This window comes from Phoca vitulina, unplaced genomic scaffold, assembly GCF_004348235.1.
Source record: "Phoca vitulina isolate PV1807 unplaced genomic scaffold, GSC_HSeal_1.0 scaffold10, whole genome shotgun sequence".
In the NCBI taxonomy this organism is placed as follows: Eukaryota; Metazoa; Chordata; class Mammalia; order Carnivora; family Phocidae; genus Phoca; species Phoca vitulina.
In genome coordinates this window covers 46,922,953-46,940,570 of record NW_022589713.1, presented here as the reverse complement: position 1 = coordinate 46,940,570, position 17,618 = coordinate 46,922,953, and the positions used below count along the sequence as shown (strand labels likewise).

The window sequence follows — 17,618 nt, the reverse complement described above, 5'->3', positions numbered from 1 at the left end:
GATGGTTGCACAATGATGTGATGTACTTAATGCCACAGAGCTGTACACTTAAAAATGGTTAAATGATAAATTTTATGTATATATTACTACAATTAAAAAATGAAATCCTCCTATGGAAGCAAAAAAAAAAGAAAACAGACAAAAATATAAGGACTTTACACTAATATTCCCCATTTCAAACCAATTTTAAAATTATAAGGATTTTTCTGAATTTTTGTATTTTTACTGGTGTATCTTTTTCAGAATTGCTTCTATATTAATACTTCTGTAATGATGATTATACTTGGTTCTTGCTTCTTTCTCCAGTACTGCTCCACTTTGGGATCTGGACTTCTTTTTTTTTTATTTAAAGATTTTACTTTTTAAACTAATCTCTACACCCAGTTTGGGGCTCAAACTTAACCCCAAGATCGAGAGTTGCCCCCTGGGACCTAAACTGATTTATTTCATATTCTGAATCGTCCCACTGCCTTCTTTTTTTTTTTTTTTCCATATGGATTCTACTCTATTGAAACATATAGGACAGAATATAGAAAGGGTTCAGCAAAAACATAAAGTGAATCATATATTACATAAATGCCATTGAGCTTGAAAAACCACAGTGGCTAGGAATCTTATTTATTAAAAAAAAATTTTTTTTAACCATGCACTACCTTCTTTTTTGACATAGACTTTACTACCAGGTCTTGCTGGCCCCTCTGGGGAGGTGGTTAAATCCACAATGGGTGTGACCCCCTCATCTACTTCTGGAAGTGGCGACAAGGTCTATGCCCACCAGATGGTCCGCACAGATTCACGGGAACAGAAGCTCGATGCCTTTCTGCAGCCTGTGAGCAAGGCCCTGTCCATTCAGCCTCAGGACGTTGTCCCAGAAGACAGGACTGATGCTTCCAGTGGCAGGGCTGGGCAGCAAGATGAGGAAATGCTTGAACTCCCAGAGCCTGCTCAAGTGGCTGCCAGAAATCAGGGCATGGAGGGGGATGCAACAGAGGGGACTTCGGAAACGGCAGAGAAGAGAGGGCCCCCTTCCAGCCCGGGCAACCCCAGGTATGGACTTTGGTTGGAGTGCAGCCTGCCTCTGCTGTTCTTAACTGAAACTGCCTCTGTCTTGACTCAGCATGAAGCACCTGCCGCTTCTCCCTGCCTGACCTGCCCTCTGCCTCCAATGGGACAGTGCTCTGCCTTGTCCGCTCTCCGCCTTTGACCATGGCTTGAGAGTCCCCCACTCAGTGGCCTTTGAGATATCTTAAATGTCCATGGTTCCAAGCATGAGTTAAACACACATCAGAAAAAAAAATAAGATGTCTCTTTTATTTTTAGTACTGGGTTTTGATAACGCCTCAGTAGCAGAGGTGGCCAGAGAGAACCCTAAAATACCCAGAGGATTCTCCTTCATCGCCCTCAAAGCTGCTTCCACTGCTCTCAGGAAAAACACATTTTCTCAGTTCAAATTATGAAGCCCCTGAAGCCCGGGGGCTGGTGGTGAGAGCGGGAGAAGGGCGAACGGAAGAGCGGCTGTCATTGCCCTGCCTTCCCTCCCCAGCGGGCTCGGGGACGCGCCTGGGCTCAGGGTGAAGGCGCCCGCCCAGGCCTGCGCATCGGCCCGGCGCTGAGTGGCCATTGGGGTTTGGACGGGTTACTTGGCTCCAGTTTCTCATTGCCAAGTCTGTCTAGCAATATGGTGTGTAGGGATGTCTCCAGGGAATCATCAAGGGGGCTGCCACCTGTGGGGAGCCCACTCTGTGCCGGGTACTTTACGTACACTATCTCATGTCATGCAGGGCAGGGTTACGTGTCTGTCACCACCAGCTCTTTACCACACAGCAGTCAAAAGAAATCTCTGAAATCAGAAATGAGACTGGATCACTCCTCAGCTGAAAACCCACGCTTCCCCCGCACTTGGGTGCACCTGCCCTGCTCCCCCCCGGCCCCCTGCTTTCCCTCCCCCGCGGGGTGCTCGGCCACATGGCTCGCCTGAACTGCCTGAGCTCCCCCACGCCCTTTGTTCTCCCCGTGCTCCGGGCCTAGGAAGTCTGCCTTCTTGCCGCTCAGGCCTGCACTCACGCGTCACGACCTCTTGCCAGAGGCCCTCACACTGCCCCATCATCCTGTTACCTTGTTTATTTTTCTTAGCATTTTCTGCTACTTCAAATGATCCTTTTTCTGTGGCTGACTCCCCAGCTAGAAAGTAAGCATGCTGAGGGCCGGCACTGCGTGGAGCTGGCGCTGTAACAGTGTCTGACGGAGGACTGAACAAGCGAGGTGGGGGCAGGGTGGGCGCGCACGCGCAGGGCCCTGCAGCTGCACAGGGCAAGTGACTCCAGCGTCCTGCTGTGCGCACGGGCTGCCTGCGGCGGGCTCAGGGTCATCCGATAGGCCGGGTGTGGGAGAACAGACCGAGGACCCCGCCCCAGACGTGCAGAGCCAGCACGAGAAGCTGCTCCCTTTTCCAAAATGCAGTACGCAAAATTTGGCTGACATATAAAAAAAACAAACCATTTTCAAGGATAGTCATGATCTGCCGGCTCCTTAATCTTCGTTGCAGAAAGAGGCCTCGGGAAAGCTCTGATGTGGAAATGGTGGAAGATGATTCCCGAAAGGAAATGACAGCAGCGTGTACCCCTCGGCGGAGGGTCATCAACCTCACCAGCGTGCTGAGCCTCCAGGAGGAAATTGACGAGCGGGGACATGCGAGTACGTGAGTGCCGTAGGTTGTGGGGCCTCCGAGGGCCAGAGCTGCCAACGTCACGTTGTAGGAAGTGCAGAATGTGCGGTAGGGCAGCCACTGCGCGTGCCAAGCACGCCTCCCTTTCCTCAGGCGCAGCGGCAGCAGCTGCAAGACCATTTTTTTTTTTTAAGATTTTATTTATTTTTCAACAGAGAGAGACAATGAGAGAGGGAACACAAGCAGGGGGAGTGAGAGAGGGAGAAGCAGACCCCCCGCAGAGCAGGGAGCCCGATGTGGGGCTCGATCCCAGGACCCTGGGACCATGACCTGAGCCGAAGTCAGATGCTTAACGACTGAGCCACCCAGGCGCCCTGAGAGACCATTTTCAACTGGGAGGGAAGGGAAAAAGTAGTCCGTAGTTTTAATTATAATTGATTGGTATTCTCACTAAAGCCTAGCAGCCAGAGCAAAGGAGTCATTTACATAATCTTCAACTAGTTTCTTAGTTTAAAGCGGTGTGATGACCCACAAGATTCTAATCTGTGGCCTGCATGGGGTGTGCTCTTGCTAAAGCGCACAGGCTCTGGAGCGCCCCAAGGGGATATCCTGGCACTACCACTTCCGCTGTGTGACCTTGGACTTGTGACTTAACCTTGCTCTGTCTCGGTTTTTCCTCATCTGTAAAATGGGATTAATTTTGCTCTTAAAGCTGATTGTGCTGATTAGAGAGAAAATGTAAGTAAAACACTTGTTACAGAGTAAGGAGTCAACAGATATTTTTATATCCCAAAGACAAAGCCATAAATCAATATCACCTTCCTCAGAACTAGCGTTTCAGAATACTTGAGTATAGAGCTCCGTTTTGGTCTTGTTACTTCAAAACTAGCTACCGTGGTTTTAGGAATTCAAGGGGGCTAGTCATGTCCCAGGCACGAACTGAGCAGGGTTTGAGGAGTAGAACTGCAGCTTGGCCCAAAGGGCCATCCGCACCTGGTGAGTCAGACACTCGTGCTCCAAGTGTAGACGGCACGGCTCCGGGCTCCACACAGCAGCTCTGCACTTGGGTCCACACGGGTTAGTCACGGCCTTTCCACGTTTCATCTCTAACACGTTTCCTGGTTAAAATAGTTGTGTTTCAGCACTGTGTCTTAAAATATGACAATCTAGATTAGCTTGTAAAGTCCTGAGTGGCCGAGGAGCAGGTTAGCACTTTTCACTCTAATCCTCCACCTTTTTTTTTAAGATTTTATTTATGAGAGAGAGAGAGATCACAAGGAGGGGCAGTGGGAGAGGGAGAAAAAGACTCCCCGCTGAGCAGGGAGCCCAATGTGGACTCGATCCCAAGACCCTGGGATCATGACCTGAGCCAAAGGCAGACGCTTAACCGACTGAGCCGCCCAGGCACCCCCGATCCTCCACCTTCTAAAGCACTGCTGTGACTCTGGCCCCTGTGTTTTTCTCTGTCCCAGTCTCCTCTTGTTTGAATGAATTCAGGAAAGCCTCCATTTGCCTTTCCTTTTCTCAGCGCTCTGGGCCTTTGTCCACATGTGGGCAAAGCGATAGGTGTCACTACACGTGGGAGGGGTAGAAGCTTCCTGTGACTGAGGTCTTGCCAGCTGTAGAAGGAGCTGCCAGTTGGCCTCTGATTTTTGTTTCCAGGAAGACTTGCTCCAGTTGTTCTTTACTTCCGTTTATTGGCTTTCAAGCTGGGAGCTTTTAAAACCATTTGAAACAATGTAAGAGAGGTGGGCTGTTCCTTGATTTATTTAGCAGGCTTGTTCACAGTAGTTTCAATTGACAGCCTCCCTCAGACTTGGAGTTTACTTCATCTTCCTTAAGAGTTTGTATCCCTTATGTAAAGCAGGCTATTTAAAGTTAAGAGTTTCGAGAAATTTCTGACTAGTTACACACTATTTTCAGTGCATTGTCCACCTAACCTGCGTCAAGTTGGGTCAGGTTTGGAGTCTATTGCTGAGGCTCGGATGATGAATCTAAATGTTCCCAAACTATGTATTTGTACATGTTATCTCATTTAATTCTAGAATCGCCTTGTGAGGGAGGCAGGGCAGCTGCTGTTATCTGTTGTGAAGGCAAGGACATGGAATGTCCACTCAGTTCCACGGAATTAGGCTTATCTCAGATTAGTAATGATGGAGAGGACGGGAGAGGATAGATGAGTTGGAACATCCCAGCAATCAGAAACAGGCCCAGGGACACACATCGCCGAGGGTGGGTGGTGACCGGCATGGCCTGCACACGAGGTGGCTGGCCCCGGACTCCCAGGCTAACCAAACCAGTGGCGTGTGGGGGCATGTGCCTCTTGTGATTTGATCCCTGCCACTGAGGCTGGCTTTTCAGACGCGCCGGTGTAGAGTCTCAGGGAAGGCGTAGTGTCTGTCCTGTGGGAGTGGAGTGAGCCAGACGGGCTCTGCGGCAGCCCCTGCCAGCCACGCCATTCGCTCGCCTAGTGGGAAGTTGTGCACCTTTTCGGGGCATCGTCCTCCTGCTCCACAGCATGACAGCACTGCTACAGCCTTTACGGGGCCCTCGTGATGATCGCCCGGGATACCGCACGTGTGCGTCGTAAGCTCGGGCCTCTGTCCGACGGGAGGGGCCTCGGGTCCTGCCCGCTGCCATGTGCTTTAGGCCCGCGGCCCCAGGTGGGGCAGGCTGCTTGTCTTCGAGGTGAAGGCTGTACAGGATTGCCCTGAAGCTCCGGTTTGGTGAGGAAGACCACTTGCCTTAGCACACCAACAGCCCGGCTGCTCCCACACAGGGGCTAGCCGTGCCCCTAGCCCAGGAGAGAAGTAAGGGGTCCTCTCCTTGTACCGAAGTTCCGCATTGTGCTCATTTGTGTGACTATTCGATCAGTGTATTGTCTGTGCGGGGATCGTGTCTATTGCACACACTGCGTCACCCTTGCTGTCCAGAGTGCCTGGCGGGTGGACTCATAGATATTTGCTGATACGGTGTGTACATGATTGAGAGGAGTCGCCCGGGAGGTGAATCTTTCTTCTAAAGGATGTCAGAGTCGGACACTCAATCAGGCAGCTCTCTGGAGTCTGCTGGATTTCCGCAGCCCTGGTGGGCACACGTTTGATCAACAAATGAGGGTAGTTTTTGGCCCAGTATCCACTCAGTTCCACGGAATTAGGCTTATCTCAGATTAGTAATGACTGAATTTCGTGCGAGTCCCAAAATTTGGATCTATTAATTAATGAGGACAAGGAATGTTGTAATTTTTTTTGCTATCGTTTGAATGTGAATGTGTTTAACATTTTACCCACTGTTTTACTTTATTTTCTTGGTCTTTGGGGAACGGTCCTGGGTGTCAGTGTTCATACTTCCATATGGCTTGTCCCCAGGTGATCGTTTCCTTTGGTACATGAAATCAGCTTGGCAGACATTTGTCAAGTACGTTCTCTGCACAGAATGCCCAGTGCCGGGCCCCAAAACAGAGGGGGAGGTGAATGAGCCTCGACCCCTGCCATACAGGATACCGCGGTGGTGTGGGGAGTGTTGAGTAAGTAAGTGGTTACGTGGTGTGGGGAGTGTTGAGTAAGTAAGTGGTTACAACATCGGGTAAAATGAAAGATGTTCTGTAACAGAGGCAGAAGGCCACATCAGCCGAGCCCAGGGTGAGACCTGCCGGGGAGGGCTTCTGGATCATCTCCGACAGCTGCCAGAGGCTGTGCGCACAGGGGCTTCTGCAAGGCCGTCCGGCACAGCGCCAAGCTCCTGCTCTGCACGTGGCCATGAAGAACTAGAGGGCCCGTCGCGCTTCCTTCAGGTTTGGCTTTCCTCGCTCCTGAGTGATACCCAGGGCCTCCATTGAGAACTCAGCTGTGTGGTTTGGCTTTGAAGCCCAGAAGGATCTTGTCCATTTTGCTGCTGGCAGAATGGCAGGGAAATGCCCACAGACTTCTGATGCTGTGGAGATAGTTAGAGGACGGATGAAATAGAGGCCCTTGAGGTCCTCATCAGAAGTTGTGAAGGAGGTCCAAGTAGCCTCAGGAAGCCCAGGGAGGAAAAGGCCCACCTGGCTGAAGCAGCGACTCTGGAAGCCCCAGGCCAAGCCAGCAGCCACCTCCTCCCTGCCCTGCCCAGGCTGGCAAGGCTGCATCTCGGTAGCTAGGATGTGTCAGAAGGTTCCATGAAAAATCCGTATGGAAAAATCTCTGACCCTTTTTTTAGTGGATTACACTGCTTTCTCTTTCCTCCAGTGCCTCATTATTCAAGATTATTCGATGTTCTCCAGCTTTTAAAATAATCATTTTCCGCCTACGCAGTACATCCTGTAGAGACATTGAGTTTCCAGTGGGAACAGAGGGGAACACTTCATTCTAAAAATGAAGAAAATAAGCCTCTTTCTATTGGGGGTTGAGGGGACAGAGAGTGTTACAGAACTTATGTAACAATATGAGAATTCATTTGTGGTGCCTAAGCTGAAAAAGAAAAGTATAGTGAAAACGTGGTACCCAGACCTTTCCCTGTGGTCCCCAGACCCTCTTCCCCTACCCCCCTTTATGGTGGTGGTACTTTTACTTACACACACACACACACACACACACACACACACACACAGATGTATTGGTAAATCAAAAATCAGATTTATAAAATACATACATAGGATCTACACAAGAAAACACGTGAACACCTGCTTAAGAGATAGAGCATTGTGGGTTTTACCCCTTTGAAGCTCTCAGGTGCTTCTTCCCTAAACTGTCCCCTTCCCTTCTCCCTTAGAGGTAACCACTATCTTAAATTTTATGATTGTTAATTTCTTTTTAATACAGTTTTACCACCCATATTTGTAGCCCTAAAAAATTTGTTCACTTTGCAAATTTTAAATTTTACATAAATGGAATCATATTATAAGGGTTTTTTTGGTGTGTGTGTGTGTGTGTATAATATATGTGAAACACACATACACACGCATTCTGTTCCTAGGATTCATCCATCTTACTACATATAGCTCTGGTTTGCTTTTTCTGTGTAATAGATTCCACTTGGTGACTATTACTGCATGGTTGTTCATTCTTCTGTTGAAGGACATTTGGACTCATGGCCTCATCCCTGCCTCCTCGTACCCCATCCCGCTCCTGGCCATGAGAGATTCAAGAGCTTGGCACACTAGTTGGGAAGCTCGGCTGTGGGTATACACTCAGCAGAGCTGCTGCTGGGTCATAAGATGATAAACTGTTTTTCAAAGGGGTCGGATAAATGTACCCATTGTTGGTCCCACCAACAGTGTATGGAAGCTGCATTTGTTCTGCTTCCTCTCCAACATTTGACCTTGTCAGACTTTTTGCCAGTTTGGTGTTCGTGAAATGGTAGCTAATGGTGGTTTTACTTGCACCTCCCTAATTACTCTAAACTTAAGGATATTTCCCCTTCCGTTAAGTGCCTTTTCTAGTTTTTTGCCCATTTTTCTGTTGGGTTTTTGGTCCTTTTGAACTGATTCGAGGGGTTCTTCATATATTCCAGATAATAATCAGTTACATGAAAACATCTTCCCCCAGTTTAGGACTTATCCGTTTTCTTCTTCTTCTTTTTTTAAACAAATACTTGTTTCATGAACAGAAATTCTTAGATTTAACATAGGTATTGTGAATTGTTCTTTAGATTGGCTTTTTAAAATTTTATTTAGGAAATGCTTCCCAACTCTGGGATAATTAAAGACATATTCTTATATTGTCTCCTGAAATGCTTGTACATAAATCCCTAGTCCTCCTGGAATTCGTCTTTGGTGTATGGTGTTAGAGTCATGGTTTTCATGTGGATATCAAATTGTTCCATAATACATTGGTATTGTCCGCTTGTTTGGATTTAGCGAATATTGTTTGCTCATAGTTCTTTCCCTTGGATCGTTCATGGTCTGCCTGAAGCATAGCATTTAGTGGGGTCTTGGGTGGCCAACTGAGGTTTGTTTTGTCTAATTCATCCTCATTTTGAAAAGTGTTTTTTGCTGGGTTTAAAATTCCAGATTGACAGTTACTTTTTCTTAATGCATCAAAGGTGTTGTTCTGTCATTTTTTGGCTTCCACTGTTACTGCTGAAAATCCAGCTATCAGTCTTATATTTTATTACGTTGTGGGGAATCTCTCTTTTGTCTCTGAGTGCCTTTAAGATCTCTTTTCTTTAGTGTCCAGTATCTCTGTGTGCCAAGTGTGGGTTTTGTTGGGCTTCCTAGAACTGAGGTTTGGTGTCTTCCATCACTTCTGGGATAGTCTCAGATATTTTTGGCTTCAAAGTCTGTAAATATCATCTCTCCCCTGCCCTCTCTGCCCTCTGGAACTTGAGTTATATATATTTGTTGTTCTCCATGTGGCATAAGCTGCTTCCATAGTTTTCCTCTCTTTGTCTCTCTGCGCTGCATTCTGGGTAATTTCTTCAGATCTACCTACCAGTTATTATCTTGGCAACTTTGTCTCATCTGTTGTGAAGTCGGTCTTGAGTTTTAATTTCAATTATTATATTTTTCATTTTTAGAAATTTGGATTTTTTGGAGATCTTGATCATTTCTGATAGTCTCTTGCTGCTTATTCATTACAATCCCTCTGAAGCATGCTGAACATACTTATTTTCTCTTCTCTGCTGGTATTTCCAGTCTCTGAACCTTTGCAGAGGTCATGTGGTTTCTTCTGGATTCTAATTCTTGGTGCATTCTTTGTGTGTTTTGTAATTTTTTGACTGCTAGCTACTGGTGTTTCATCTGTGGGGGATAATTTGAAGCCTGGACTGAAATTGAATTTCTCCACAGAGAATTTGCGTTTGATTCTATCAGGGACCTGGAGGCACAGTCAGCCCTGGAATCAACTTTAAACTAAAATCTCCATACAAGGCAGTGCTTAGCGTGAGTCCTGCTGCAAAAGCATGTGAGGACCAGCTGGTGGTTCCAGATTCTCGGGGCTATGATTTTTTTCTTACCCCCAACACCCAGGCTTGAGGTGGGTGGGCAGTTGGGCTCCCTGCCCTGGGGCCCAGGACACGGCAGGATTTCTTCTCTTTTGCCTGAGGGTGTGGCCCCTGGCGTCTCAGCTTCATGTGCTGGGGAAGTGGCCTCCTATTAGACTCCCCGTTTCAAACCATTCCTACCTTTTTGTTTCTCCTTCCCCGTACCTGAGAGCCTGCGAAAACTAGCGCTCGTGATTCCTGAGGTTCCTCTGGTGCCTTTGGGTGAAGCTGGCTTCCGAGCTCGCAGTACTTCTCTGGCTTCCTGCGTTGCCTCGGGGTGTGATCTGCGGGCCAAGTTCTCCTTTACCTTTGGGCAATGTTTTTGTTGCATTTTGAAAGATTAGTTATAATTTATTCCTCATTTGTGTGTGTTTGGTGCAAGAGGTACATTGCGGGCATCATTGCTCATCTGTGGTCTCTAGCTCTGGTGCTTGGCGCTTTGGGCTGCCAAGCGGTGTTGGGATGCCGTTCCTGACCTGCGCTTTCTTTTCCAGCACTCCGGGAGATGCTGCATAACCACTCCTTTGTGGGCTGCGTGAATCCACAGTGGGCCTTGGCGCAGCATCAGACCAAGTTGTACCTTCTCAACACCACCAAACTGAGGTAAACGAGTGAGTGCATGACAAGCAGGGCCGCTACAGGAATGGTCCTGGAGGTGCAAGCGCAGAAAGCCAGGGACAGCGGCATGAGCTGTTGGGGAAGGTTCCCGGCTTTGGAGACAGACAGAGATGGTTTCCAGTCCAGACCCAACAATTTACCGTTTATGTCACGGTGGACAAGGTACTTTCCTAAACTGCGTCTCAGACTTCTCATCTGCAAATTTGGAAATTACTACTTAACTTACATGGTTTTGTGAGGATAAGAAATGACATGAGAAGCCTAATGTTTGGCAGGTTCTTGGTCCTCAGTAAATGTTGACCACTGTGGTTGAACTAAGTGTCAAGGGCTTAGTGCCGGTAGAGAATTCTAGCATCTGCTGTGTGCAGCAGGGTACTGTGGGATGCAAGAGAAAAAAGACCTGATGCCCCCTTTCCTCCTTAGGGAATGTCACCAAGGCTTGTTCTCGCCATCACATGAGCCAGCGGGGTTGACAAGCCATGCCATTTGCCCAGTACGTAGCCAGCAAACTTTCTATTGATTGTTCCCAGAGGCTTTCGTGGATGAGCTCCTAGTGAGTCTAGAACCTGTATCAAATTTGTTCTCAATTAGGTGGCACAGATGGGAGGGTGCTGCCACCCTGCATCTACTAGACATCACCTGGCCACCGTGGGGCCCTTTCCCACCAAGCCCTGCTGTCGCCTCGCAGTGCTCCTCGAGCCTGCAGAGCAAGGCAGCCGCCATACGTTGCTTGGGGGTGGCGCACAAGATAAGAACCGCTTTCCTCCCTCACCCAGAAACTGCCCAGCCCAGAGCTGACTGCTGGCACACATACCTCTGTGGGTATTCAGAACTCACCCCTTCTGGGCCCTTTTGGTGCAGCTCTGTTCAAGATCCCTTGTCTTTGCTTTGAGAATCCTTTGGCTTGTGCAGTGGGCTGTCTCTTAAGAATGTGTTGGGAATTCTGCTGCCCTTGTTCTTTCTTTTCCAGCACATGTAAGTACATTTCCAAGGCTCCAAATCACATTGTGTTCAGGTTCTTTCATTTTACAAACAGAAAGCCAGGCCTGTCCAAGAATTTCAGCTATTAATAAATGTGTATGGTTTCCCAGTGAGAAGGTAAAAGAAACAGATTGAGAACCAGGTTCAGAGTGCAGAATCTGGATTCAGCTCCTTCCTTTCCACCTTATTAACTCTGACCCGGGACAAGTCAGGTACTCCCTGGGTGCCTCAGTTTCCCCCTGTAATGTAGGTGTAGCAGATGCCTTGTCTATTTTGACTGATAATGGGAAGTCTTTAAACAGACCTCTGTGGTTCAGATTGCTTAAGAACTATAAAGTGCCATTTATTTCAGCACTGTGTTGTGTAAGGAGGTCCGTGTATTGTATGCCTCACAGCTGCTTTTGGAGTGTTGCCAGGCAGTGCATCATGCTACACCAAACACACCCGGGTGGTCTAATTCCGCCTTGTGTCTACTTGTGATTATTTAGTAAGTTTCCTGCCCTCCCTATACACTCCATACTATTTTTAATGGTGAGTTGTAAAAAAAAAAAAAAAAAAAAGTGACTTATAGGAGGATTCTTTGTAAGTGGGGAAAAAGTAAGTAAACAAATTTCTTACATTTCACCTACAGGGCATTGAGCAGCCTTTTACAGCACCAGGGGGTGGGGACAGAGCCTGGGTGACTTAGAGACTTAGTGCTCTAAGCCACATGCAGAGGCCCGCCAGCCAGAGCCCTGGCTGGAGCGTGCAGCGGGTCCCAGCTCCTTAGAGGAGAAGGAGTCTCATAGACTGTCAGGAAGGCTCCACAGCATGTCCCATCCATGTTGCAGGGGTTCTTTCTCCCGTTTGTCCTGACTGCTTGGCTCTCAAGCATGGATTCAGCATTTCCTTAAAGTCACTTCATTTTTATTTTCAGTGAAGAACTGTTCTACCAGATACTCATTTATGATTTTGCCAATTTCGGTATTCTGAGGCTGTCGGTAAGTTTACTTCCTGCTTCTCACTTCTGAAACTTCCAACAGTTGGTCATTTCTGAAAATAATAGCTCTACCCTAATATCTGATTTGCAGTATATTAGGTTTTTCTAAATATGCCTAGGACAGCATCTGTATTGTAGGATTTGTGTATGGAAGTATCTTTAGTTATAGCACGGTTTTATACAAAGCAGAACAGTCATTTGGTAGCCAGCTTAAACAAAGGTTTAGTATGATATTGGTTAATACATATCTAAGAAAACTTGTAAAGAGATAAAAATAGAAATAAATATTCTCTAAAGCCTATGACCCAAACACAGCCAACCCCAGCTGACAGTATTAGGTCATTTCTTCCAAGACCTTTTCATTGCTTAATTTTAATTTAGAATTAAAATCAGACTACTTATCTATGTAGTTTCATATCATCTTTGTACAGCTGACATAACTCTACAGAAAAGCCTACAGGGATTTTTATTGGGATTGTCTTGAATCTACAGAGCAATTTGGGGAGGAAATCTTTTCTTAGATTTATCCCTTAATATCCCACATTTTTTGACGCTAATGGCATTTTAAAAATTGTCCAGTTGTTTGTTGCTAGTATATAGAAACACAAGTGTTTATGATGTACACTGATCTTGTACCTTGCAACCTGCCAAACTCAGTAGTGCTAGTTTTCTTACAGATTTCTGTCAGTTTCTACATGCATGATCATGGCCTCTGTGAATAAAAGCAGTTTTATTTTTCCTGTCCAATCTGGATGGCTTTTCTTTCTTTTTCTTGCCTGATTGCACTGGCTAGACCCTTAGTACAATGTTGAATAGAAGTGGTGAGAATGGAAATCCTTCTCTTGTTGCTGATCTTATAGGGAAACACATTCAGTCTTTTCAAAGTAAGTATGCTTTTTGCCGTAGGTGGAGATGAGATGTCCTTTATGAGGTTGAGGAAGTTCCCTTCTGTTCCTTGTTTGCTTACAGTTGTTTTTATTCAGGAATGGATATTGAGTTTTTTCAAATTCCTTTTCTGCATCTGTTAAGATAATTGCGTGGTATTCTTTTTTAATTTCTTAATATAATGAATTACATTGATTTTCATGTTAAAAACCAGTCTTGCATTCCTGGGATAATCCATGCTTGTACGTGATGTATTACTCTTTTTACATATTATTGAAATTGATTTGCCAGAATTTTGTTTACAATTGCTACATATATGTTCGTGAATGATACTGGTTTTTATTTTTCTTGTAGTCTTTGGTTTTGGTATCAGCATTAATGCTGGCTTCATAGAATGAGTTGGAAGCTATCCCCTCCTTTTCCATCATCTGAGTTTGTATAGAATTGGGGTTTATTCCTTAAATGTCTGGTAGAATTTACCAGTGAGTGAAGCCATCTGGGCCTGGAGATTTCCTCATAGGAAGGTTTTTAGCTACAAATTCAGTTTCTTTCCTAGATAACTATTCAGGTTATCTTTTTTTTCTTGACAGAGCTTTGGTTTTGGTTTCTTTCAAGGAATTTGTCCATTGAAGTTTTCGAATTTATTGGCATGAAGTTGTTCATAGTATTTTTCATAATTCTTTTAATAAGTAGATCCTCTCTCATTCCTAATATTGGCGATGTGTATCCTCTCTTTTTAACCTAATCAGTCTGGTTAGAAATTTACCAATTTTTATTGATCTCAAAGAACTGACTTTTGGTTTCACTGATTTTTCTCTCTTGTTTTTCTGTTTTCTATTCCATTGATATTTACTCTGATCTTTATTACTTCCTTTCTACTTATTTTGGGTTTAATTTGCTCTTCTGTTTCAAATTTCTTAAGGTAGAAGCTGAGGTCACTGATTGGACATCATCCTTTTCTAATTTGGGGGTTAAGTGCTAATAAATTTCCCGAGTGCTGCTCTAGCAGCTTCCCACAAATTTTGATAAGTTGTTTTCATTTTCATCCATTTCAAAATAGTTTATTTCCTTTTTGATTTCTTCTTTGACCCACAGGTTATTGAGAAGTGTGTTGTTTCCAGTTACTTGGAGATTTTCCTGATACCTGTTCGTGAATTAGAAATCACTAAGAGTATGGTCTGTGTTGCTAAATGACGCACGCGCACTTGAAACGAATGTGCATTCTGGTCTGCTTGAGTGCAGTGTTCCGAGTGGCAGGAATAGCAAGGTGACAGTGATGCTCAGATCTTCTGTATCCTGACTTTCTACTTGTTCCAGTTTATTTTTTAAAAAGGGTGATATTGAAACCTCTGACTGTAATTGCAGATTTGTCTTTTTCTCTTTGCCAGTTCCATTAGTTTGATCCTTCATAGATTTTAAAGTTCTGGTACCAAGTACATTAACATTTAGATTGTCGAGTCCTTTCATTGACTCCTCTAATATTATAAAAAAAATAGGAACAGTGTTCTGTGGGTTTATAACATGTAAAATGAATGACCATAGTAACATCAGAAGGGGAGAAATGGAAGAAAATTTAGGGATCTTATTTTTAACCATGTATTTCAGTCTTCTACCTAATCAGATGACTTAGCTGAGAGGTCACTGAACTTCTCCCCTCCCCTGAGTTCCTTATCAGTGAGGCAGGGGAGCCCTTGCAGCTACACGGGAGGGCAGTGCCTCCACCCGGCCTCCCCCTCCCACCTGCTCAGCAGGCTGGCACATCCTGTCTGCTGAAATGGCCACCGGGGAGGAGGGGGAAGACGTTTTCTTGTGGATTTTCAGGTGTTTTCTTTGTGGGAGATGGGGAGTGAGTGTTAGCTTTGGGGTTTCTCAGCTGCTGTCAGGATCATGGCTTTGTGGCTTTCACACAGGCACACCTCATTTTACTCTGTGCTTCACTGCGCGTCGCAGACCTTCCATTTCTACAAATTCAAGGTCTGCAGCAACCCTACAGTGAGCAAGTCTGTTGGCACCAGCTTTCCAGCAGCATTTGCTCACTTCATGTCTCTGTGTCACATTTTGGTAGTTCTGGCAATATTTCAAACTTTTTTATTACTGTATTTGTGTATAATACAAACTGTGATCAGTGATTATAATTCACTGTAAGCTCAGATGGTTAGCATTTTTTAGCAATAGTTTTTTTTCCAGAAGCACACATTTTCTTTTTTCACTTTTTTTAAATTTAAATTCAATTAATTAACATATAATGTATATTTGTTTCAGGGGTACAGGTCTGTGATTCATCAGTCTTACATAATACCCAGTGCTTATTACAACACATACCCTCCTTAATGTCCATCACCCAGTTACCCCATCCCACCACACCCCTCCCCCCAGCAACCCTGTTTGCTTCCTATGATTAAGAGTCTCTTATGGTTTGTCTCCCTCTCTGGTTTCGTCTTGTTTCATTTTTTCCTCTCTTCCCCTATCATCCTCTGCCTTGCTTCTTAAATTCCGCATATTAGTGAGATCATGTGATAATTGTCTTTCTCTGATTGACTTATTTTGCTTAGCATATCTAGTTCCATCCACGTCGTTGCAAACAGCAAGATTTCGGGTTTTTGATGGCTGAGTAACATTCCATTGTATATGTATATACCACATCTTCTTTATCCATTCATCTATCGATGGACATCTGGGCTCTTTCCATAGTTTGGCTGTTGTGGACGTTGCTGCTATCAACATTGGGGTGCAAGTGCCCCTTCAGATCATTACATTTGTATCTTTGGGGTAAATACCAAGTAGTGCAATTGCTGGGTCGTAGGGTAGCTCTATTTTCAACTTTTTGAGGAACCTCCATACTGTTTTCCAGAGTGGTTGCACCAGCTTGCATTCCCACCAACAGTGTAGGAGGGTTCCCCTTTCTCCGCATCCCCGCCAACATCTGTCATTTCCTGACTTGTTAATTTTAGCCATTCTGACTGGTGTGAGGTGGCATCTCATTGATGTTTTGATATGTATTTCCCTGATGCCGAGCGATGTTGAGCATTTTTTCATGTGTCTGTTGGCCATTTGGATGTCTTTTTTGGAGAAATGTCTGTTCATTTCTTCTGCCCATTTCTTGACTGGATTATTTGTTCTTTGGGTGTTGAGTTTGATAAGTTCTTTATAGATTTTGGATACTAGCCCTTTATCTGATATGTCATTTGCAAGTATCTTCTCCCATTCTGTTGGTTGTCTTTTGGTTTTGTCGATTATTTCTTTTGCTGTGCAAAAGCTTTTTATCTTGATGAAGTCCCAATAGTGCATTTTTGCCCTTGCTTCCCTTGCCTCTGGAGACAGGTTTAGCAAGAAGTTGCTGCGGCCGAGGTCACAGAGGTTGCTGCCTGTGTTCTTCTCTAGGATTTTGATGGACTCCTGTCTCACATTTAGGTCTTTCAAACATTTGGAGTCTATTTTGGTGTGTGGTGTAAGGAAGTGGTCCAGTTTCATTCTTCTGCATGTGGCTGTCCAATTTTCCCAGCACCATTTGTTGAAGAGACTGTCTTTTTTCCATTGGATATTCTTTCCTGCTTTGTTCAAGATTAGTTGACTGTAGAGTTGAGGGTCCATTTCTGGGCTCTGTTCTGTTCCATTGATCTATGTGTCTGTTTTTGTGCCAGTACCATACTGTCTTGATGATTACCGCTGAATAGGTTTTTTTTAGTTAAGGTGTGTACATTGTTTTTTTAGACATAATTCTATTTCACACTTCATAGATAGGATATATGTGTGTAAACATAACTTTTATGTGCACTGGGAAACCAAAAAATTCATCTGACTCACTATATTGTGGTACTCCTTTACTGTGGCAGTCTGCAACCAAACCCACAGTACCGCCGAGGTGTGCCTGTGGTGGTTTTGTGGGAAGGAATTCAGGCTTCACTTGGATGCACTGTTGACACCGCCTCCGTTCTAGGAGCCAGCGCCACTGTTTGACCTGGCCATGCTCGCCTTGGATAGTCCTGAGAGTGGCTGGACGGAGGAAGATGGTCCCAAAGAAGGACTTGCCGAGTACATTGTTGAGTTTCTGAAGAAGAAGGCTGAGATGCTCGCAGACTATTTCTCTTTGGAAATCGATGAGGTGTGTGACAGCCATTTTTATGCCTCTGTTGTATTCCTCAGATAACAGTCAAGTTCTGTAGTTGGTCCGAGATCAGGACGAGAAGGCCACCCACCCCTGTGAGATGCAGCACATGACATCTGTTCACATCCTCACTCCCTGTTTGCTTTCTCATCCATTCATGCCCATTCCTGTTCCTGGGATAAAGTACCCCGACAAGTTCCTGCGAATGAGAGGATGCCAGGCCTCTTGCTTTCCTTGTTTCTTCCTCTTATCCCTTAAACTTTGGGGCTTTCCATCTCGATGTGTTCTTTAGCTGGTGAGCATATTGAAACAAGACGTTGTTCTGCTTCATGTCAATACAAGAAGCTCTTTTTAAGCTTTTTGCTCTCCTGCCCTCGGTGCCCAGCCCAGTCAAGCACCTGGTCACTCAGAGTGCGGACATGCGG

At 45.3% G+C, this 17,618-nt stretch overlaps 1 protein-coding gene across 5 annotated transcripts in view; it reads left to right on the top strand.

The window, feature by feature from the left end:
- MLH1 (mutL homolog 1) overlaps positions 1–17,618 on the top strand; it is a 42,456-nt gene that overhangs the window by 23,134 nt on the left and 1,704 nt on the right. For 4 of the 5 annotated variants that reach the window (XM_032409012.1, XM_032409011.1, XM_032409015.1 and 1 more), the window contains 5 exons: positions 671–1,047; positions 2,546–2,694; positions 10,120–10,228; positions 12,141–12,204; positions 17,026–17,190. In XM_032409012.1, the coding sequence (XP_032264903.1) occupies positions 671–1,047; positions 2,546–2,694; positions 10,120–10,228; positions 12,141–12,204; positions 17,026–17,190 (864 nt within the window). Of the gene's footprint in view, positions 1–670; positions 1,048–2,545; positions 2,695–10,119; positions 10,229–10,666; positions 12,225–17,025; positions 17,191–17,618 lie in introns of those variants that run through there. The other variant, XM_032409013.1, reaches the window with a different exon arrangement.